The sequence below is a fragment of the Capricornis sumatraensis genome, chromosome 14, assembly GCF_032405125.1.
Source record: "Capricornis sumatraensis isolate serow.1 chromosome 14, serow.2, whole genome shotgun sequence".
NCBI classification, from domain to species: Eukaryota; Metazoa; Chordata; class Mammalia; order Artiodactyla; family Bovidae; genus Capricornis; species Capricornis sumatraensis.
Genome location: NC_091082.1, coordinates 82,490,999 through 82,514,657, shown reverse-complemented (window position 1 = coordinate 82,514,657; position 23,659 = coordinate 82,490,999). Strand labels below are relative to the sequence as shown.

Below are 23,659 nucleotides of genomic sequence, written 5' to 3'. Positions count from 1 at the left end.
AAATGTGTGTATATATATGTGTCTGTGTGTCCATGTGTGTATATGTATGTATACCTGTGTCTCTGTGTGTGCATGTGTCATGCACGTGTGTACATGTGTGTGTGTATGTGTGTCTCTGTGTGTATGTATGTGTATGTGTGTGTATAAATGTGTGTGCATGTGTGTATGTGTGTCCATGTATGTGTGTGTCCATGTGTATGTGTGTATAAATGTGTGTCTATGTATTGTGTCCATGTGTGTATATATGTATTTATATGTGTGTATAAATTATGTGTGTATAAACGTGTGTCTATGTATGTGTCCATGTGTGTATGTGTATATGTATGTATATGTGTGTATCTGTGTCTATGCATGTGTGTGTCGTGTGTATGTGTGTCCGTGTCTGTGTGTGTGTGTGTGTATGTGTGTATCTGTGTGTGTGTGTGTCCTGCGTGTGTATGTGTATATAAATGTGTGTGTGTGTGTGTGATGGGATGTGGGAAGCTGTGTGAGACGAGCACACAGTAGGTGTTCAGTTAATGTTTACTGACCATAGTGATGGATGAAAAAGCTCCTTCACCTCCTTCAATGTTCTAGTCAAGGTCTCACTCTTCTCCGAGGGTCCCTTCACTGTCCATGGAGGTGCGACCGTGGTATCGTCCCTGGGTTCACAATGTCCTTTCCTCCTGGGTGGGCCCTGGTCTCCAGCTAACAGCTTGCTGAGCTGGCCCTCCTCTGCCGGCTGGTCTGGGGGCTGCCCAGGCAGCAGCCTGACTGGAGACCCCGCCCCAGGGCCCAAGCTCGGTCAGGACCCCTCCCCACTCCTCCCGTCCCGCTCTCTGCAGCTGCTGGGGCTGCGGGAGGCTCGGTGTCCCAGCAACCGCCAGGGGCATGTGTGGGAACCCTGCTCAAGTACGCGCTGTCCTGGCAGCTCCACACGTGTTGTGTGTCCGGCCAACATACACAAACCCGGTCTTCACGTTTGGAAAACAAGACGGTGTGTGAGAGGGCAGAAGAAGCAGACACTTGCATGGAGATGAGGTCAGCGCTCCAAGCCTTAACCCTCCCTTTCCAGGGGGAGTTGAAGTGTTTAAAGCAAACAGTTCAGGAGGGCTCCGTGCCGTCAGAGAGCAGTACCCACCCCGCCTTCCTCAGGCCCCCTCAGCAGCCCCCTATGAACCCAGAGTCCCTTTCACATGCCAGCTGGGGACACCCTGGCAAGAGGGAAACAGAGGTGCTGTCAAACAGGCGGAGGAGCTGAGCTGGGGGTCCCACCCCGGGGTCCGTGGGACAGACCCCCAGCCACCCCGGGGTCCGTGGGACAGACCCCCAGCCTGAGTGCTGCCGCCCTGCCTGCCCCGTCTCCTCTCCGCTCGCTCCGGTGCCCCTGGACGAGGCTCCTCTGAGAATGAGCAAACCACCCCCAGACAAACAGCCTCTGTTTGCTCCCTGCCCGGTGCTGCATCGGCACTTTGCCTGCCAAACATTCCTTTGGGTTTGGCGGCCTGCGCTCTGGCCCGTCCCCCTGGGGCTGCTTCCAAACCCAGAGGCTGGGGGGTTAGCGCCAGGGCCTGAGGGTGAGGTGGGCTCCAGGCAGGGCCAAGGGGACACAGTTCTCTCCCAGCACCCCTGAACGGGAAGGCACTGGGCAGAGCGGACTGGCTTTCCCTCCCGGGACCGGCTTGCTGGCGACATGCACCCCCAGGCCCTTCCTCTAGGCTGCAGCCCAAAGACACCAGGCAGGTCACTGCTGGTGCTCAGGGCCCCCCATCTCTCTAGAGGGAGAGGCTGCTTCTTAACTCCTTGAAGCACTGAGGTCCTGGGGGATGGGCGGGGGGGACTGCTGGGGAGATTCCTGCCAGCGCATCCTGGGGAGGGCAGTAAGACCCAAGCATTCTCAGAAGGATGTCAGCTGTTGAGGGGCCCTTCCCAGCTCTGTCTTCCCTTCAAACAGCTTCCTGGGGACTAACCATGCAGCCTTGGAGGTTGACCTTCTCAGTCATGTACTCATCCTACAAAATTCCCTCTGTGCTAGACGAACCGTGTCTTTTATTTTCTGCATTCTGATGCTTTGACCTCTGGGGTCTTGCTGACCCTGGAGGGACTGTGCCCCCTCCCCAGGCTGGCCAGTTCCTAGAGACAGCGGACAGGAGGAGGTGGGCGGTGGCCTCAGCCTGAAAGTGGAAGGGGACACAGTCTCTCTTGCTCAGGTATCAAGCTCTCCACTGGGACACAGAGTCATGTGCTTGTCTAGGCCACAGAGCTGTTACCACGATGTGCGCTGGAGGTGACAGAGTGGCATCCCACGCCTCTGGCACGATGGAACGTCAAGCCTACCAGCATCTCACATAGTCTAGTTACCAAGAGTCAGATGCGTGGAACTGAGCTTAGCCCTATCACCTGCCTCCTTCATGTCTAGGGGTAAGTCATTACTCCCTTCTGGCCCTATCTTCTAAGCTACATGAGGATAAGTTTGGACCAGATGATTTCTGAGAACTTTCCAGATCTAACCTTCCAGCAAGTCTGTCATTTCGTGTATTTCTGTGTTTCCCAGGGAAGCTTCAAGCATGCTGGGAATGCGTCAGGAAAAAGAACATTGATGCAACACCACCTTCTCCATCTCCATCTCAGCCTCGTCAATCTCCAGAAGGTCAAAGCAGTAATAATAGTAACTCATGTGAAAAATGATGGCCATAATGGCATCTCCTGGACTATAATTATGAATACAGTAATGTTTTAGAGCATATTGACTGAAAAGAGAAAGATGGAGCCAGTGGAACAAACTAAAAAATTTATAACAACATAGCAGACATTCTGCATTTACGATAGAGAACTTTTTTTAACGTCACAAAAATCCACAGTAGGGGAAAAAAATTAAATTACGTGGCTCTGCCCAGGACAGCGAAGTGAAATGTTCAGCTTGATCGTCTTAGCAACCAGGATGGACTTATCTGCATGCAGTGACTAGTGTTTATCAAGTGCCAGCCTCATTGCATCTTACAGAGTCATGAGGAGAGTCTTATCATCAGCATCTCTAGCTGGGGAAGGGAGGATCAGAGAGGTTAAACAACTTTATCATGGGTGTACAGCTAATAGATGGCAGCGTCCTATTTCTAATTTGAAAACATGTGAATCTGCAGCCAGAATTTCTTCACCCTCTCACACTCCTCTTATCAGACCTCGAAGGGAACATGGCAGAAAACAGGAGCCCTTTGGCACCATGTCCGAGGCTCAGAAGCCCTACTGGGATAAGGAGTCACGCGACCTTCTGACAAGCAATAGTTATACTGTAATTATAAAAACCACTGCGAGGCCCCGGTGTTTGGGGCCATGACTGCGGACTCTGCTCTGGCAAACGAAGGCCCCGGTGCTAACAGACCCCATGACCTTGCCAAACACACCCACAGCCGCGTTTCCTGAGGGCCGGGTGGACGCGCCGGTACTCACGTTGACAGATTCTTTGCCGTTAAACTTGACGCGGATCCGCGGCTCCTGAATGACATCCAGGTTGAAGCCCGTGATGGTCAGGGGTGTGTGGCCACTGGGAAGAAGCAGAGGCTGGGTGAGGGAGACAGCCCTCTGCAGCCGCCCCCGCGCTCCGCGAGGACGCGGGCGGAGCCGCCCCGGGCGGAAGGGGCTCGGGGGGCGGCCGGGCGCCTCCTCCGCCTAACCTGGCAATGCTCCACTCGGGCTCGACGCGCTGCACCCGAGGGTCATCTATGTACTCGAACTGCAGGTTGCTGTCCACTCGGGCCCGGTCGACGCTCACGGAGACGGGGACGGGCCCCAGCCCATTGGACGACGGGGGCGAGACGCACACGATCTCGTTCATGGACCGCCTGCAGGCAGACCGCAGGAGGGTTAGGAGCTGGGGCAAGCGGGGCGGCCTCTGGCCTGAGAAGGCGCTTTCCCCGAGTTGAAGGATGGGTTCTTCTGCCCTGTTCTACTCCAGGCTAGGGAACGTCCCTTAGCAGTGTGTATCAGTGTCTCTTTCTACCTGAGCTCCAACTCTGGTTGGGTTGGGGAGGCAGCCAATTGGAGAAGGGGCTTAGAGAAGGTGGGGCAGGGGCACGGCTCCTTGGGGTTTGGGAGAATGCCTGTCTTTCTGGATTTTTCTAAAACATGACTATTTAGCCAGTGCTTGGAGTCTGGTTGGTCAGTTGACACATGGAGTATGTACTACGCAGAAAAGCGAACACAGAAAACACACCGTCTTGGCCCAGGCCGTGTACCGTCCAGGCCGGAGGTCTATTGAGCAAGCTGGGTTCCCACCTAGGGATCCCTTTCAGAATTCTCTCTGGATTCTCTACATCCCCAGGCTTCAATTTTTACACACGAGAGGTGCCCCGAGGAGGCATCTGTGCGTCGCGTGGGGACAGAGGCCATGCTTCTGGAGTCACCACAGTGGGGACCTAATGAATGCTTGATCCTGATGGCGGCTGAGCGCTCCTGGGAGCCCTGCTCAGAAGCAGGTCGCATGGGCCTCACTTCCAAGTGTTTGTAGGACTATTTAGCCCTTATGATGCGATTCAAACTGACTACTGGCAGGCATTTCTCACAGTGACTGGAGCAGGGTTTGGGGCTAGGAGATGGTGGGGCGGGCATATATGTGAACCTGCACACACATGTGCCTGTATGTGTGCACAGCCCGCACACATATGGTCTCCGAGAGCTCCTCCAAGCCCCTCTCACCCGTAGAACTCGCAGGTCTGGTTGCCCAGGTAAACGGCCACGCTGCTTCCAGACCCGAGATAGTGGCCCGTGATGGTCACCATGGTGCCTCCAGACTCAGGCCCGCGGGTGGGGCTGAGCGACAGCACAGAAGGGTTCTTTGGGAGGAAGCAGAGACATGATCACGGCTCAGGCTTTGCCCACAGGGAGAAGCCCAGGCTAGGCTTAAACAGACAGAAGGGGGAACTCCAGACACTCTCTGCCCACCCTGGAGCTGAGACCCTTTCTAAGAGGTGGCTCCGGGCATATCCAGGGAAGGCAGAAAGGCCACGCTTGGCAAGTAATTAACTCTCCGGGGAGTCTTCTGCTCATAACCCTGATGGGAAGGCAGAGATGACACTGACTAATCTATCAATTAGTTTACAAATTGAGAACAATTGAGAATGCTTCTCTATCTGCAGCAGTACTGATTTTTTTGGCACAAAATCGATAGTGCTGAATAAAGCATCCCTGTCTGGACTGGGCCACCAAGAGTCTCCGTTAATGGTCCAAGCTCACGTCCTCTGAGCCGTCCCTCAGCCTGAGAGGGGCACGGCAGGGTGCCTGGTGCAGGCACTCATCAGTAATGTTGGCTTCCCCGACCTTCACCAGGAGGATGGCCTATCGTTGGTTGGGATGTTCTACTAAGCCCATTAAATTGTAACAATCACCCTGAAGCCTAAAAGAAATGTCATTGGCCTAGAATGCATCAGAAAGAAATTGTTTCTGCCTAGTGGGCAGCAGAGTGGAGTGGAAAGTGCATTTAACTGAGCAACCACGCAATGTGAACTCTAGTCTGCATCAGCCACTCACTAGCGACGCGATGCAAGCAAGTTCTACTCACTCCTGGAGCAAGTTTCTGCGTCGGTCTGGGCTGGCAAGCAGTCTTGCTTGCTACTCTGTCAAGAGAGGAGGAGGGCGACGTGATCTCTGGAGCCCTCCCTGCTCGTCACTCTGCCACTCTCTCTCCACCTAGTCTTTCTGAGTTTGCTTCTCACACAAGACCCTCTCAGATGCGGGAGGTGGGCTGCATGTGTGTATGCACACGTGAGTGCGAAGTCGCTTCAGCTGTGTCTTGACTCTTTACGATGCTATGGACTGTAGCCCACCAGGCTTCTCTGTCCATGGGATTTGCCAGGCAAGAATACTGGAGGGGGTTGCCATGTCCTTCTTCAGGGGATCTTCCCGACCCAGGCATTGAACCCACGTCTCTTCTGCCTTCGGCATTGGCAGGCCAGTTCTTTACCACTAGCACCACCTGGGAAGCCCGTGGTACCCTCCAACCCAAGAGAAGACAGGTATAAGGAAAAGGTGGAGTTGCTGAGCTAACAAGGCAGAGACTGGAAAACCTAAAATAAGCAGTAAAATGCTTTAGACAGAAGAGAATTTTGTGATCTAGTAACTTTTCAATACTCTGAGCAAGGCTGGTTTGACCCCCTCTGCAGGGTGTTAACACTTTTTAAAGCCATGTTGGTTAGGTGTCAGAAAAGGGACTTCTGGGCCCCAGAAGAGGGTTGTTCTGAAGCAGTAAAGAAAGTCTTTGTGATTCCACCTGCTGCCTGGGTGTGAAGAAGCGTTTCCAGGGCTGTGCATGTGTGTATGTACATGCAACACGCCAATACACGGAGCAGCTCACTCTTACGCTCCTCTCCGTGGCCGCACACACAGACCCGTGTCCCTGCAGGATTTCAAATGGCTCCTCTAAACTTCCTCTTACAATATCCCTGGCAGAAAGAAAAGCATGTGGATAAATATAGACCCTTTTAATTAGGTCCCTCAGGCTATCTGTCCTCATTAGGCTGGAATTAGACAAAGATATCACACTAGCAGGACAAAGGGCAGCGCCTGCCCACCCTGCATTGAGAATCCACTTTCTAAGAAAGGTCTGATGTTGCTTATTCAGAACCCTGACCTGTGGGTCCCTGGGACTCCCAAGTGTCCAAAGAAGCATTGCTGGTCATGAACTCGACTCACCCGGGAAAGACAGGCTTTCCTTCTTCTGGTCCCCTACTCAGTCTGCAAGAAGCCCGGAGGCACTGGCTTGGGAAGGGGAGGGTGGGACTTTGCTGGGAGAAGTCGGGAGCAGAACTGCCCAGGTGGGGCTAGTGGCAAAGAACCCACCTACCTGCCAATGCAGGAGACAGACGAGATGTGGGTTTGATCCCTGGGGTTAGGAAGATCCCCTGGAGCAGGGCCTGGCAACCCACTCCAGTATTCTTGCCTGGAGAATCCCATGGGCAGAGGAGGCTGGCAGGCTACAGCCCAGAGGGTCGCAAAAAGTTGGACACGACTGAAGCAACTCAGCAGCAGCACAGCCCAGCATGAGACCCAGTACTCACCACAAAGGTGTACTGTTGATGGGACTTGGTCATGAACTCCGGCTGACACTCGCCAATGCACAGGCGCACAGGCCCAGAGGTGGTTCCCACGAGGGCATGGCCCATCTCACAGACGATCCTGACGAGACAGCGAGCCTTCCCGTCAGAGACTTGGGGACAGCTGGCATTCCTGCCCCTGTTTGCTCACCCCACCACAGTCACGGTGAGTAACTGAACAGTCTTACACCAGGGCTGGACCAAGACAGCTTGCTCAACCGTGTGGCTGTGTGACCTTGGGTCAAGGACTTTCCCTCTCTGGGCTTTAATCTCTCATGGACACAGTGAGAAGGTGGATGAGCGCATCTCTAAAGACCTGTGTCCCTTCAAAACGCTGTGCTGCCTATTTCTATGAACAAGCCTGCAGTCCCCGGTGCCTAGTGCAGGGCTTAGCACTGAGTCCTGTCCCAATATCCGTGGGATAAACCTAATGCCCTGTAGAGAGACCGAGGGGCAGGCAGAGGCAGTGACAGGCCAACAGTTGACCACTCCCGAGAAGAAGGACTGAGGACTGATTGGGCAAGCTGCCTCGTGTGTGGTTTGTTTCCCTCCCTGTGGTTTGCAGTGAGGGGACAGATAAGCTGGCCAGACAGTGAGCTCCCCGAACCGGAGCTCCCGGCTGAGCGAGAGCAGCCGCGTCCAGTGGCAGCGGGGGACGGGGTGGCAGGTGGATGAGTTCATTAGCACGGCAGCTGACACTGGACTCCCACTTAATCAAGGGCTGAGCGCAGGAAGCTGGTGGGCGAGGCGGCCAACCAGCCCCGGGGTTGGAAGCCACGTCTCACGTCAACAGGAGAGCTGGAGGGAAGAGGGGGCGGGGCACTCCCTCTGCTGCTGTGCAAAATCGATGCCCCCTCGTGGGGCGGGGGCTTCCCTGGTGCCTGAGATAAGTCACAAGCACATTTACAGACCGGTTGCCTCAGCCACAGCCGCCTCTAGCAGTGGGCAGCAGCTGGAGCATATGGGAGGAAGGGAAGAAATCAGATTTTGGGGGGGACCTCTTGCCCGGAATCCTAAGGCATGGGGTGGGTGGGAAAGGGCCCCACCAGGCTTGGTAAAGAGAAACCCTCCTCCCAATACCATTTAAGAGTTCTGAGCAGTCTGGTGCCCTTGGTAGGCTGGCTTAGTGGGGAGCCAGAAAAACAGACCCCTCTCCAGTAATCCTCAGCATTATCCAGGCACGGTGGGGAAGATCCGTGTTTAACCGAGCGATGCTTATCTCAACAGCTTCTCTAGGAAGGAAGGTAACTAAACAGAGATTTCATTTCGATGTAATAAAACTTGCATTAAACAAATACACGGCGTGCTCGCGCACACGGCATGCCACCGAGCTCCATCTCCTTCATAACAGTTAATCCCAAATAAGTACTTTCACTCCTGGTGAATATTTACTTAACATGCAATAACTGTCTTATTGCGTTTAGCATATTAAGTTCGACAAGACAGTAGTGGGTGCATGTTGAAGGCTGTTCTCCCCTCCTTTTCGCCAAGAATAAATAAATTAATTATGAACCCACAGTAAAGATGATAGTGGTGATCAATTAGTATTTTACACATAATTGTCTCCTTAAACCTCATTAGCAGAGCATTTGAGAAGCTTCATTTAAGGTACTGCATGGGGTTATCTCCACGCTGCTTCCTGCTTGGAGTAACAACCCTCCTACCGGGTTTCCTGGGCCCCAGGGCCTGCTCCTGTCTGGGGTCCCTGCCATCCAATCCTGCTGACCTGCACTCTCCAGCAGCATCAGCGGATTATCTCTGCTCTGTGCTGGAAGTGGCAGGGAGGGGAGGGCCAAGAGGAGGAGGGAGCAGATGAGTCTCTTTCTTTTCTCATCAGCGCTTTCTTGTCCCTCCCTCACCCCACATTGGTCACTGTGCTGGAACCACCCTCGAGAAGAAAAAGCAGGAGGAAATCAGGGTGGGCTCAAAGTCAGGGAAAGAGGAAACGTGAGAACACGTGAAGGTCATGGGCATCTTTATTCCTCCTGGGACCTGTCTAAGAGAGGAGAAGGCCTAGGATGGCCTGTTCTGCTGTCCTTGTAGGGGGTGAACCACAGGGCTGGGGTCTCTTGGCACACTGTCTTTCCCAGAACATATTCTTGCTCAGGGTTCATGGCCCAAAAGGTGAGCTTTGCATGTCAAGCACCTGTGAGAAGGCGAACGGAGGGGAGAGGGCACTGCCCCACGGCCCAAGGCTGAGCACCTGCAGCTGGCTCTGAGTGTCCCTCCTGGAAGGGAGTGATGGGGGGCCCAGGGACCGGTCTGCAGGGAGGGGCCTGCAGCCGAGCCCTCTCCCTGCCGGTGGAGCGGGCTTCTACTTCATCCATCCCTCTCTTGAGTGGACAGGGGCAGCAGTGGGCTGCAGAAGGGTCTATCTGGTAAGTCTAAGAACTGGGTGAGAGTGCTAAGGACGCAGACCACGTTGTAGGGAACTCTGAGGACCTGTCACTCTTCCTCCTTTTCATTCCTGGGACCCAGTGCTTGCAGTGAAGGATGGAGAGGTCCCCTTGACTGAGTGGATCTGTTACTGTTACTGGCATTTGATCCCTGAGCTCGAGGGCAGCTGCAGGGAGTGCAGAGGGTTATACTGAGGATGAGGGTCAAGCCAAAGTGGAGTCTCTCAATAATAACAAGAGCTCCAGCTTACTGAGCTGCAAATGGCAGGCACTGTACTGGACGGGATCTCATGTCATCCTCAGACATCCTAAGGGTGGGTCTTACTGTCTCTGTTTTTACAGACAAGGAAACCAAGGCTCCGAGGTGCTAAGTGACTCACCTATGGCCACGGAGCTGGGAAGCGGCAGAGCTGTGATTCAAATCCAGGTTCAGCCTGGCTCCAAAGCTCATGCCTTTGATGCTCCTCCACTCTGCTGCCCTAACATCAGCGGAATGCTCTCTATGTGTTTTGTGGAAGGGACAGAGTGGACAAGGTGGCTGTCCTGGGGTGCAGCTGAGGTTGCTGGCGGGGGTGGAGGATGGCGAGGTAGGGAAGACCTGGCTGGGTTCCTAAGGCTTTGAGATTTAACCAGCTGCACCCACTCCCTCCCTGGCCGGAGAGAACCACAGGCAGTGGTGTGGGTACCACTTCCTCCTTCAGGCCTTACAGGTCAGCAAAGTTCCTGGGGTTAGACTTTTGGGGACCTCCTACCTCCCTGTCTCCCTGCCTCCTCCCAGCATCCCTGATAGCTTCAGTCTTCCTGTTTATTACCCGAGACAGGAGCTGGGGATGTTTAAAGTTTCTCCTTGTAAAATGAGGAATTAGACTAAATAACCCTTTAACAGTAGCTTCCACATTTGAAGGCTTGACTCCTCCTGGTAGACAGTGGGCTTCTGGGTTCACATTAGTGCCACCGACAATGCTTTCTAATGATGGGGGCTGTAGATCCTGTGAGGCACAGAGGTTATCATTTCTGATATCCTAGGGACCGTAAAAGTGATTGCAGAGATCTGTTTCTACAGACCCACTTTCCAGATGAGACATTTGAGGATCATGGAGCGAAGGGACTTGCCCAAAGTCACAGAGCTCATCAGTAGCTGAGCTCCTGGCACCCAGCCCAGTGCCCTTGCCCCACCCTGCACCACCTCCCACAGACTGGCATGGGTGGCGCTTTTCTCCCCGTGAGCACGCACCCTTGGGGTGGGGACCACATGCAATCTAACATCCATCAAGGCATGGCTGAGCTCGTAGGTACAGCGGATGAGAGAGACCGGGGGCGGGCCTGAGGACCTCAGCTAAGTCTGTCTCATACAGAGCCCGTCTCAGAAAGGGCTGAGTGGCAGCCTCAACCTGCCTCTCATCACCCAGGAAACGTCCTGCCTGTGATGGAGTCATCCGGCCCTCCCCAGACCTGTGGGGCGCTGATTGCAGGACTAAGCGGGACCCTTTAACCAACATTAACCTAATTGCTGAGTGATAGATGGCGTGGCACAAGCATATGGTGAGTCATTACCATGCCTGCTAATCCTGCCCGTGCCCGGGACTCTGCACTGGGCCCATTTAGCCAAATTCATCTCTCGCAGACATCTGTAATGATTGTGCCTGCTGCTCACTGCCCGGGATGGAGGCTTTAATGATGTTAACAAACTCTGAAACCTCGAGAGCAGTAATGAGCCTGGCACGGCTGGAAGCCAGGGCTGCGTGCAGCCGAGGTGCAGAATGCGCCTGTCGCCTCCTGTCTGCCCCGCGCCCGAGGAGACGACGGGGGTGGTTTTCTAGGGTGCCTACTGGCCTTGGCAGGGACCCCTGGCAACCATTCACCTTCCCAGGCTCCTTTTGTATCCTCGCTTTCAGTTTTTTGGGGGGAACTTTCTTCCCTGGGGACCTGGGTGGGTGTGATGCATTTGATTTCAAAGATGGAACAAGCTTTCCTGAAGTTCCCAAGGCACATTACGGGCTCCTTGTTTTCATCTTACTGAATTCTCCCCCAAAACCCACGCGGTAAGAATCGTGGTTTCCATGAGGCCAGTGAAGGTTGGAGAGATGGAGCAGTTTACTACGGTCTCAGGGCTGCCCGGAGTAGATAAGGCAGGACTTAGAAGGCTTTTTGAACCCCAGATCCCAGGCTATTTCCATGTTCAGTTGCCCAAGACTCAGTACCTCTCAGGTCAAAGTCTTACCCTTTCATCTCCCACAAACCCTTTCCTTTGCAGTCCTGTGGCATGTCACCAAGCTGGAGACTTGGCCTGTGTCCCGAGGCCTAGGGCATGTCTGTGAGGCCAAGGCGGATTTGGGCTCAGTGTGACTGAGTGTCTAGCTGGGTCTGCCGGGGCGCTGGGCTCTATAGAGACCGTCTGACCACAGTCCGCAGGCTTCTGGGTCCTGTCCGCTAGCTTTCCCCTCCCCTCCTGGCTCAGAATCACTACTTAAATATTTCCCCATTCGCCTCTTCTTCATCTCTTTCCTGCAGACCTGGCCAGTCTCTCCTCCAGGATTCACTCCTTGAAGGGCCAAGGCTGACAGTGAAGGGTCCGGTCTGCAAGATCTGAAGGTCCAAAGGATCAGGCAAGCAGCTCCTGCTTCCCCTGCCAGGAATCCCCAGAGTTGGAGAACTCATTCCCTGACTCTGACCCTGTCCTGGCCATCCTGGAATCACGGCCTCTGACCCAGAAAACCACATGCTGGCGGACCATGGGATTTCCAGGCCACTCTTTACTGGGAGTCTCCCCTGGCTGTTAGGGAACAGCAAGAGGCCTGAACCAAAACTTAGGAGACCTGAGTTCCAACTCTCTACCGCCACTTATGCCCTGAATGAACGGGGGGGTGAGGGGGTGGGGGGAATGTCACTTCACTTCCAAGTCTTTTGCTCTTAAAATAGTGATAACAACGTCTACCTCTCAGAGTCCTTACCAATTAGAAGTGAGAGGATGGATGAGAAAGCGTAAGTGCCAATGAAAGACACCCTGTCATCTTTTCATGGTTGCCAGCGCCACTTTTCTGGTTGTTACTCAGGGCTGGCTTGAGGGAGGCTGCAAGGGGTGGCGTTTAAGGGGAGAACCCGGCTTCCAGCCCTGCTCACAGCCAGGCTCCCAGTGCCCCCTGCAGAGCTGCGTGCCCACTGGACTCAGGGTGACATGGCCCAACTCCACCTGAGAAATCACACAGAAGACCCTGGCAGCCCCTTCTTTCTCCCTAGCGGGGGAAACATCACTCCCGCTGCCCTCCCACCCCCAGCGGCCCCCCAGCCTCCTGCCCACCTCCTGTCCACTGACTCCACAGCGGCCGCCACTGCCAAATGAGCACCCCAAATTGGAACCTATGTCACTCCGGGAGCCCCGCTCGCCTGTCTGCCGCTACATGCCCATTTTCTAATTTCCAGCTGACATTTCCCTTAGTGAAATAAATGAATTTGCTCCGGCGGAGGCCCTGTTCGGATTAAGCTGCTGTCAGAGCCCCATGAGCCAAACAAATTGTTGCCCGCAGCCCACCGAGTGGGATGCCTTCCAACAGGGTGGCTGGAGGAGAAGGGGAGGGGGAGGCCAAGGAGGAGAACGGACGGGCTGGGAAGGCGGCTCAGTCAGCCAGTGGGCAGGCGGAGACCAACCGCGGGGCAGCCTGGCCCCGGCAGCCCTGACGCCAGAGGAGCCAAGGAACTGGAAATCACACTGGACAGGACACTCGAGGAGCGGAGGTGGGCTAGGAGAGGGTCCCGGGAAGGCTTCAGCGAGTGGGGTCCCTGGGAAGAGGGAGGCCAGGGGTGGATCCTGGAGCAGTCCCAGAGGAGAGAGAGAGGGGCGAGTCCTCCCCAAGCTTTGGCGGGGTGGGCCCGAGCGGACTGGACTCACTGCTCAGCGACGATGTAATCCCCCGGCAAGGGCGTGCAGGGCACCCCGGCCACCTGCACGTGGTGGGCAATCTCCGAGAAGTCCAGGCCCAGGTTCACGCCGTGGATGGTCACTCGAGTCCCCCCTTCAGGAGGTCCGGACACCGTCAGGATCTACGGGAGGGAAGCGGGAGGAGTAACTGGTCGGTCACGGCAGGAGGAGCCGGGGCACCCGTTTCCCTCCCCGCAGGGAGGCTTTGGAACACCTGGAGTCAGGGGGGAACTGTGTTTCCACCTCTTTTCAACTTGTCTAGGATCCCAACGTCATTATCCTGACAATGAAGTTGTACTTATTTCATTGGTTCTTTAGGACCTCCATCCGATGACGCCTTCATTCATTCGTCCACTTATGAGAAAGAGATTAGGAGCAAGTATTGGGCTCAAGGCAGTGCTTGAATTCACTAGTTGCCTGACTGAAAGCAAGTCTCAGAATCTCCCTGAACCTCAGGTCTCTTTCGTTGGGAAGGCGGATAATCCTCTCTAACCAACCTCACCCTGGAAGCTCCCACATGGAGGGTTTCCAGGACCATCCTGTCAACTCCCAAGGGCTCTGTAATTGTGACAACAGAGGATGAGATGGTTGGATGGCATCACCGACACGATGGACATGAGTTTGAGCAGGCTCTGGGAGTTGGTGATGGACAGGGAGGCCTGGTGTGCTGCAGTCCATGGGGTTGCAGAGTCGAACACGACTGAGCGACTGAACTGAACTGAACTAAACTGTGACATGTTATGCCGGCCACCCCTGTGTGCTAGCCTCAGCTGAGTTTACAACGATGAACAGGGAATTTGCCCTCAAGGAACTTAGTGGTCAAGGAGGAGGAGATAAGAAGGCCATAAGTAAGGCTGATGCAGGGTACACAGTGATAAGGCAGATTTGAAGGAAAGGCTGTGGGAGCTCTGAGAAGGCCCTGATTAACGGCTGCTGCAGGGGATGACCACAGACGGAGAGTTTATTTGATATTACTCAACACACACACGAGAGAAAAATCCTGTAACTCGATCATGCTAGTATCAAAGAGAAATAGCTTCCTGATTTTCCAAATTTTGCTGGCTTCTTTCCCAGTGAAGTGACGTGAAGTCGTTCAGTCATGTCTGACTCTTTGCGACCCCGTGGACTATTGCCTGCCAGGCTCCTCTGTCCATGGGATCTTCCAGGCAAGAATACTGGAGTGGGTTGCCATCTCCTTCTCCAGCGGATCTTCCCAACCCAGGGATCGAACCCAGGTCTTCCACGTTGTAAGCAGATGCTTTTACCATCTGAGCCACCAGGGAAGTCTCCCAGTAGCCAGGATCATTTATTTACTCATTTCTTAATTCAGTCACCAAATGCTGACTGTTTGATTTTATTTTGATGCAACACGAAAAGGAACGTGTAGAATCAGGCTCTCCTAACGTGTAAATTTCTATCTGAGAATGAATCAGGCTCCAGGAAAAACACAGCTCTTTGGGATCCAACAGATTCCAGGGAATAAGTTCCTACTTCGAGGTCCATAGTTATTCGGAACTGGAAGGAGAGCCAGGGTATCTTATTCTAAGATCATACCACCTGTATACGTGGACCAAATAGAAAAAAAAAAAAAATGTCCAGGGCTCTTTTTACTGCACATTAGACAGACAAGACAGTAAGGGAGGGAGAGAGGCAAGGAGGGTGGGACGAGGCAAGGAGGGTGGGACAAGGCCAAGCGTCCACTAGAAACCTCCAGGTGGGGTCTCTGGGCACCGATGAGCAGTGAGCACAGGTGAAAACCCTATCGAAGGCTCTGGAGACTCTTCCTCCCGCCTGTCTTTCTCAAGGGGGCACTGCTCTCTGCCAGCGATGTCAGCACCATGCATGAGGCCTCCAGTGTGGCCGTGAGCGCCCAGGTGAGAGCGGATAGGGAGGAGATGATGGTCGCGGTGGAGACACGACTGAGCAACTGGGCAACTGAACTGATGAACACAAATCAATCAGATTCATGAGATAAACTCCTGAGGGAGGGAAGGGGGCGCCCAGAGGCCTGGGCACTGGGTGTGGGGTTGGAGGTCAGGGGGAGTCAGGGCGATTTGGAAAGAAAGGAGCTGGCAGGAGGAACCTGTAGCCCCATGCCTTTCCTGTCTCTGGGGATTCTAAAAATAACCAACATGAGATCTCGGTTGTTCCACCCTCCCCTGGTGCCACTTCCTCAGGTCCCTGGGCCTCCTGGGCCCTGGGAGATGGAGACTTGTATGGAGAAATAGGAAAGGGTGGCCTCCATGGCCCTGCAGGAGAGTGTCAGGAGGAAGGAGGTACCTCTGAGCCGGCGCTCTCCGCCGATAGCTTGGAATGAGCATCACTGGTCCACCCTCCCCTCCTTCAGCCACCTGGATGCCAGGAACCTACTGAAAACCCTGACAGAACCATGATGATTGGCTTGCTCTCTTTCCTTCACTTTTATTTTTAAAACTACATTCTCTTGCTCACGGCGGTTAATTACAACCTTTCAGAAACACTGTGAAATGAAATCTTTCTGGAAAGCCTAAAAATATTTCGGTCTTGCAGGTAGCACGTGGGGATGGTATTGTGGCTATTCTGTGGTGTTGGCAGGTCCATGGGGCAGTGTCTTTCTGCTGGGAATTCACCGCAGTGACCTTCAAGGGTCTGGGGCAGAGGCCTGGTCACTTGGGGACTGTCACAAATGGACATTTGTGAGCACAGAGCTGCTCAGAAGCATAAGCTAGCTTATGCTGTTTAGAGATGGGAGACTTAACATTATTAGCAAGCATTATCATCTTGGCATGAAGACACATCAAAGAGATGGATAGTTAGGGGTGTGGAGACCCAAGTCTGAACCCTTCTAACCCAGCTAAGAGCTGCTGGAATCCAGACTGGGACCATCCTCACGGGTTAGGGGCAAGTGGCTTGGGAGTGTTGGGTCCCTGTGGGTCTTCCCCACACAGTACACACTATATCCTGGGCCTCCAGCACTTGGGGAGGTGGTGAAGGAGTTTGAGGGTCAGAATACTCAGCAGCCACTGTGCCCTGGGGCTTACATGGGGTATAGCTTCCCTTTTCTTGCTTAAGACAAAACTGATGAACAAAAATCTGGATTTCCAAACCACAGATGAGGTGGTGAGAACCTCATTTGCAAGAGGATTCCCAAGGCCGCCATCACGGATGCTTTCCAAATCGATATTGTTGGCTCAGACCTCTCTCCTGAGCTCCATATCCATATATCCAATTGCTACTGGACACCTCGACTTCCACATGCATGTCCCTCAGGCACCTCAAATTTCACCACGTCTAAAAATGAACTCTTAATTTTCCCTCCTTCCACCCCCAGCCTGATTGTCCTCCCAGATCCTCTTTCAGGGTTAATGGGATCACCGTGCACCCAGCTAGGGATCTTGCAAGCATCTCTGTTCCCCTTCCTTCTCCTACCATGTGTGATAAACACAGGGACCATCAGTGCTGGCGCCCAGGTGTCTTCTGAATCCGTGCCCCGCTCCGGTGTCAGGGGAGGTGATAAGCGGACCTGTGTCCTCAATCACACTATCCTCAGTCTTCCTCCGTGCGATCTGACTTCCTCGCACGGCCAGGTGGCCGTCATGGACACATACCTGATCTGGGGACTGGTCGCTTGCTCTTAAAACCTTCAATGGCTCTGGCCCCTGTCCAGGCAAAGTCTCTGACTCCCGGGCTGGTCCTTCACTTTCTGATCTTAGTAACTTCAGCCACATCAGCCCTCTCACTCTGTCCTCCCAGTGCTCCCCAGAGCCCAGGGGTTCCTGTACACACAAGGCACTCTAAAGCTCTCTGTGCCTTGGACCCTGTCATTCGCTTTCCCCACTGGCTTGAAAATTAGAGCGAGACAGGGTGGAGGTCTGGGCTCAGTGGAACAGAGACAGGAGTCCCGTGAAACTCACCACCTGCCACCTGAGGGCTTCCAGGTGACTCTGAGAACGAGAGTCAGGGTCTGCCAAAGCCCTGTCTGCGTGGTGTAACATCCCGGCCATCCTGCTCTCATTTCTCCCCAGGACCAAGTATGGAGGGGAGGCTTGGAGGAAAAGAATGTATTCTCCAGAGAGGCCATGAACAGGAGTCTTCAGGACACTGCCCCAGGCCCAGCAGTGCCCCACCCTGGAGACTGCCTCCAAGACTCTCTCTTTAGTACAGCAGGGTTAGATGGCAGGGCACCCAGCATGGCACCCAGGAAGCTTGGTCCCCTTGGGAGCCACGTCTGGCCTTTCCGTGTAGGTCTACAGGGAGGCAAGCTGGAGGAGTCCCAGACTATTGCTTGTAGAGCTCCGGGGAAGGCCTTCCAGAACTGGGAGGAGGTGTGGGGCCAGAGAGGAGAAAGCGCTAACCTCCCGCAGAGGTGACGCGAAGAGAGGCCCCCCACGGTCAGAGGGAGACCAAGAGACAGCCAGGGGAGCGGCCAGATCCATGTGTCTCGTCTTCCGGTTTCGGAGGGGCCCTGGGCGGCCGGCCGCGCAGGGGCGCAGAAGGGGGCCTGATGCGGTGTCTGCGGCGGGAAGAGAGCGAGCTCGGGAGAGGGACAGACTCTGAATTCCAGCTTGATACTTACAAGCTAGGTAACCTTCACTCTCAGTGTTCTCATCAGAAAACAGATACCAGCGCTTGCCTCGCAGGGATGCGGTGAAGGTGAAATAAGAACACTTGGAAAGTCCCTCATTTGATGATGGTTGCGAGAACAGGTCACGATAGTCGGCAGTTTCCTTGCTAGCGTTCCCCCTGCACCTGTGTCTTCCTAGGCCACAAAAACATGGCGGGGTGGTGGTGGAGAGGGCCTAGAGGTGGCAGGCATCTTTCTATTTACCTGGAAAGAGGACACACGGTCCAGGGAACGCATAACTTAGACGGTGCTTGGCGGGCTGACCCAGGGCGGAGAGAGACACTTGCGGGCTGATTGGAGAAAGCCGCAGCTTGGTGGGGGCGTGGCCGTGCCGCCCGGGGCGGGGCCTTGGTGTCCACGGGTTCACGGCTCCCGCCAGAAGCATGTTCGGAGCCAGACATCGCCCTTTCACCCAGAATAAATTTGGGAAGGCACTGGCCCAGTCTAAAATGGTCTTCATTCTTCGCTTCTCGTCACTTCTTTGCCCCTGGCTATTGGCCATTCTGAGGTAGATGGGGCATTGCATTATGAACTCAATGGATTCTTTCAGGAAAGTAATTCTGAATGAGACACCCACACAAACGGTTTGACAGTTTGGGATGGATGTGTGTGTGCGCGCGTGTGGGTGGTGGGGGTGTGGAGAGAGGGGGGAGGGAGCTGAAATCTTTCAGCTCCACGCTTTTCAGCACACACCGTGGACCAGGGATTGCTGTCCACTCTCCTCTGTGGACCCCAGAAGGGAGAGCCAGAAGTAGGGGAGCAGCGGGGAGGGACAGAGCAGCTGCTGAGTGGGGGTGCGGGGGCGACCAAGGGGCCCCCCAAGTTCTGTGCCGGCCCTCGCTGTGTGCTCCCCCTTGTCCCCTCCCCGAGCTCTGGTTCCACTCTCTTACGTACTATGCGTGCTCCCTGGGGGAGGGGGGGCGCCCGTGGCTACAGGGTCTGAAGCCTGTGTGCCTTTGACCCATGGTTCCCTCTGCCCCTCAAGCGTGATGCTAACACATGCTTACCCATCACGCGAGGCTCTGCTAATGACACCTCCTCAGAAAGTCTTTCTCTAACCATCTCGGCAGGTTTAGGAGCCCCTTTGCCTACACCCCCACTGCCATGGGTGAACGCCCCCGACAGCAAGGGTCACCCTGGAGTCTGTCTTTTCTCCGTAAGACAATAACTATCTCGGGACAGGGACTTCCTCTGTTTTTCTTAGTAACCTGACATAGCACGCTGCCTGGGACAGAGCAGCTGTCAAGACCTGTCTCCAGCATTTTCTTCCTGGGAAACGCTGGGCTCAGGCAAATTCCGGGACAACCTGGGTTCTCGAATGACCGCTGCAAGGATGGAGATAGATGCCCAGGTTTTGCTTGGAAGTGGGGCAGTCTTTTCACATTGGAAGCATCAAGTTCTTCCTGCAATCTCGCTGACTTTAGCTCAAGCCAGTTTCTGCTATGATTTCTCCTCGAATGGAGGACTGAACAGCTGCCTCCTCATCAAACCTCTTTCAGATACTGAAGACAGCAATTCAGTCACCCTTGGTCTGTGCTTCTGCAATTCCGTCAGCCTTGTGTTGGAAGCTCTTGTTTTCCAGGCCCTTTGATCATTTCAGATGCTTTTCTTTGGACCCTCGGATATCCATGCATCCTCTGAGAGTGTAAGAAAGAAACATCAAGCAGGCTTGCGGCTTGAGCAAAGGCCTGCTGATTCATTGCAAGGGAGGCCTGTGCCAACATCGACTTCCCCTAGCGTGGGCTTACACGCCACTGGCCAGGCAGGCCCCGGGCAAACCGCAGGGGGAGGTAAGCCCTTCTCTTTCCCATATGCTTGCTTTACTCCCTGGAATCCCTTTCCGCATTTCGGTCACCTCTCGCCCTATGTGTCTCTCTTCCCTAAAGGACCTCTGATGCACATGTGCTCTGTTGGTTACTCGTATCTCACTCTTTGCGCCCCCGTGGACTGTGGTCTGCCAGGGTCCTCTGTCCATGGGATTATCCAGGCAACAATACTGGAGTGGGTTGCCATGCCCTCCTCCAGGGGGTCTTCCTGACCCAGGGATAAAACCCAGGTCTCCTGGTTTGCAGGTGAATTCTTTACCATCTGAGCCACCAGGGAAACGCCAAAGAACCCTTTAAGTGTGTTACTCACTCAGTCATGTCCAACTCTCTGTGTGACCCCATGGACTGTAGCCTGCCAAGCTCCTCTGTCCATGGAATTCTCCAGGTGAGAATCCTGGAATGGATAGCCATTCCCTTCTCCAGAGGATCTTCCCGACCCAGGGATAGAACCTGGGTCTCCTGCATTGCAGGCAGATTCTTTACCATCTAAGCCACCAGGCAAGAACTGAAGAACGTTTTATTTGCATCCTGCTGAGACTTAAGTTGTGTTATTACCTTGCCTTAAGAGTATTGGCTTTTCAACTAGTTGTAGAATTAAGTTTGTCTGTTTGCAGGATTCAGAAGGAGAATATGGGAAACACATTAAGGCAGAGAGAGGGCTCAGTCCAGCAGCCCCTGAGTCCTGTCCCAGAAGCAATCACAGATCACGCCAGGATCACGGTGTCTGGCCCCAGCCTGGGCCATGCCCCTCATCTGCCCACTGTAGGCCCGGATGAGCAGGTCAGCAGGATGTGGGATGAGGCTGGCATGAATGATGGGAGGGGACAAACCAGGAGACTCCTGTCTCCTGTGGGTCCTCTAAAAGTCTCCAGGAATTCCCAACTTGGGGACCCACTTCCCCACCTCCTCAGACCTCACCTGCCAGCAGCCCAGCCTAGCCCGCAGCACGCCTGAGCACTTCCCCACCTCCTCCCCTGCCAGCAGCCCAGCCTAGCCTGCGGCACGCCTGAGCACCCCAGCCAGATCTGTATTCCTGCCAGCCTACGTCATGTTTGTTTTCCACCGTGGGTGCCGTGACCTGGAAAACAGCCGCTGTGATGCTGCACTCGCCCTGATTCTTGCAGCTGCTAATTGAACAGTTCGGAGGGAACTGTGCCACAAAGCCGCCCAAGGGCGAGAGCAGATGCAGCCGATTAATTACAGCTGGGGAGCTCCACGGGGCTACACCGGGAGCAGAGGGAGGTGCTGGAGGCCCAGGGCTTGGGCAGCCTCGGGAGCACTGGCTGGGCCACTCCTGGACTTGGGCAGAGCCTTGGAGGCTGGAGTTGGGGCAGATGTACGGGTAGATGGTTAAGGGGTCACAGGAGAACCCCTCAGTGGTGGGAGCCTCACGAAGACTGGCTCCCACCCTAGAGACCCTGTCTTCTCTGTTTATATCTCTTGCCTGATAGAAGTGGGCATCAGCTCCAGGTTACTGAAGATTCTGATAATGGTGCCTACTTATGAATTTTTTCATTTTTTAAGTACTTATCACGAGTCAGGAATTGTGCTAAGGGTCTTATATATTGGGTTTTCCCTGGTGGCTCAGACGGTAAACAATCCGCCTGCAATGTGGGAGACCTGGGTTTGACTCCTGGGTTGGGAAGATCCCTTGGAGAAGGGAGTGGCTACCCACTCCAGTATTCTGGCCTGGAGAATCCCCATGGACAGAAGAGCCTGGCAGGCTATAGTCCACGGGGTCGCAAAGAGTCGGACATGACTGAGACTAACAGTTTCACTTTCTTAGATATTACATCTCACTTAGAGCTCACGACAAACTATGAAGGAGGTGCTACCATTATTTTCATTTTACACATCCAGAATAGTGTTCTGGGTAGGTGAAGGAACCGGCTCAAGGTGACAGAGTGAACGGCAGAGCCCAGCCAGGTCCACCTAACTGGTGCCTCCAGCCTCCCCACCATGCTGCCTGAGTCTCCAGCGTCCTGCCGGGGCACAGCCCCAAGGTCATCGGCTATGAGAACTCATGCCCCAGCCTCGTGAGCCCCTCTGTGCGGGCCTGCCATGGCTAAGGCCACACTTGCTGCCCTCCAAGGAGCTCTGGAGTTGGCTAGCCACCATCTCTCCGAACTTCTCGGCTCCCATCCTCCCCGCTCTCTGGCCCCGACCCTGTGAATGCCCACACCCCCCTCGGCCTTGCCCCGGTGCCATCGCTCCCTGGGCATTCGAGTCTCCCCAAATGATGCTCTGGGTGGGAACCACTGGCTTGCTTCCCATCTCTGTAGCAGGCTTGATGACGAGCGTGGTGCCCACTCCATTCCCTCCCCCAGCCCGTGGACTGACAGTTCTATTTGTCTAAGTGAACCCAGGAAAGAGATGAAGGATGCTACAGGGTCAAACATGGGAATTCCAGAGTCAAGTAGCTAGGATGAACTCCTCGTTCTAAAGCTCACTAGCAGTGTGACATTAAGAAAGGTATCACTCTTCACAGTACCTTGGTTTCCTCATCTGTAAAATGGGGCTCATGATAATTGCTTCCACCTCATAGAAATTGTCATAAGGTCTAAATGAGATAATATACAGACAGTGATAAGTTAGCAGTGCTACGTCCCAGGTGAGCATTCAGTGAATGCTAGCTATCTTTTTTCTCATTACTATTTTATGACTAAGAAATCTCAGCAGAAGCCAGGCCAGTTGAGTTCCAAAAGAGTTCAGTTCAGTTCGGTCGCTTAGTTGTGTCAGACTCTTTGCAACCCTATGGACTGTAGCACACCAGGCTTCCTTGACCATCACCAACTCCCAGAGCTTGCTCAAACTCATGTCCATTAAGTTGGTGATACCATCCAACCATCTCATCCTCTGTTGTCCCCTTTCTTCTGCCTTCAATCTTTCCTAGCATCTTTTCCTAGGATCTTTTCCAGTGAATCAGTTCTTGGCATCAGGTGGCCAAAGTAGTGGAGTTTCAGCTTCAGCATCAATCCTTCCAGTGAATATTCAGGACTGATTTCCTTTAGGATGGACTGGTTGCCTCTCTTTGCAGTCCAAGGGATTTTCAAGAGTCTTCTCTAACATCACAGTTCAAAAGCATCAATTCTTTGGCACTCAGCTTTTTTTATAGTCCAACTCTCATATCCATACATGACTACTGGAAAAACCATAGCCTTGACTAGACAGACCTCTGTTGGGAAACTAATGTCTCTGCTTTTTAATATGATGTCTAGGTTGGTCATAGCTTTTCTCCCAAGGAGGAAGCGTCTTTTAATTTCATGGCTGCAGTCACCATCTGCAGTGAAAATGGAGCCCCCAAAAATAAAGTCTCTCACTGTTTCCATTGTTTCCCCACCTACTTGCTATGAAGTGATGGGACCCAACGCCATGAACTTAGTTTTCTGAATGTTGAATTTTAAGCCAACTTTTTCACTCTCCTCTTTCACTTTCATCCAGAGGCTCTTTAGTTCCTCTTCACTTTCTGCCATAAGGGTGGTGTCATCTGCATATCTGAGGTTATTGATATTTCTCCCAGCAATCTTAATTCTAGTTTGTGCTTCATCTAGCCCAGCATTTCTCATGATGTACTCTGCATAGAAGTTAAATAAGCAGGGTGACAATATACAGCCTTGACCCAGAAGCAAAACAATGAACTCCACAGAACCTTAGAAATACTCAGAAATTATGGGTATCCTATACCTCAAAGTGTTGGTTCAGTTCAGTTCAGTCACTTAGTTCTGTCCGACTCTTTGCGACCCCATGGACCACAGCATGCCAGGTCTCCCTGTCCATCACCAACTCCTGGAGCTTTCTCAAATTCAAGTTCAGTGTGTCGGTGATACCATCCAACCATCTCATCCTCTGTTGTC

General features: G+C 53.8%; 1 protein-coding gene across 1 annotated transcript in view; it reads right to left on the bottom strand.

Annotated features, from left to right (window-relative positions):
* The window catches only part of PLXNA2 (plexin A2), a 229,112-nt gene that overhangs the window by 23,925 nt on the left and 181,528 nt on the right, over positions 1-23,659 (bottom strand). Inside the window, exons 13-17 of the mRNA XM_068986380.1 lie at positions 13,347-13,498; positions 7,029-7,146; positions 4,672-4,808; positions 3,651-3,818; positions 3,427-3,520 (exon numbers count right to left, since the gene is read on the bottom strand). Coding sequence (XP_068842481.1) covers positions 3,427-3,520; positions 3,651-3,818; positions 4,672-4,808; positions 7,029-7,146; positions 13,347-13,498 — 669 coding nt within the window. The remainder of the gene's footprint in view (positions 1-3,426; positions 3,521-3,650; positions 3,819-4,671; positions 4,809-7,028; positions 7,147-13,346; positions 13,499-23,659) is intronic.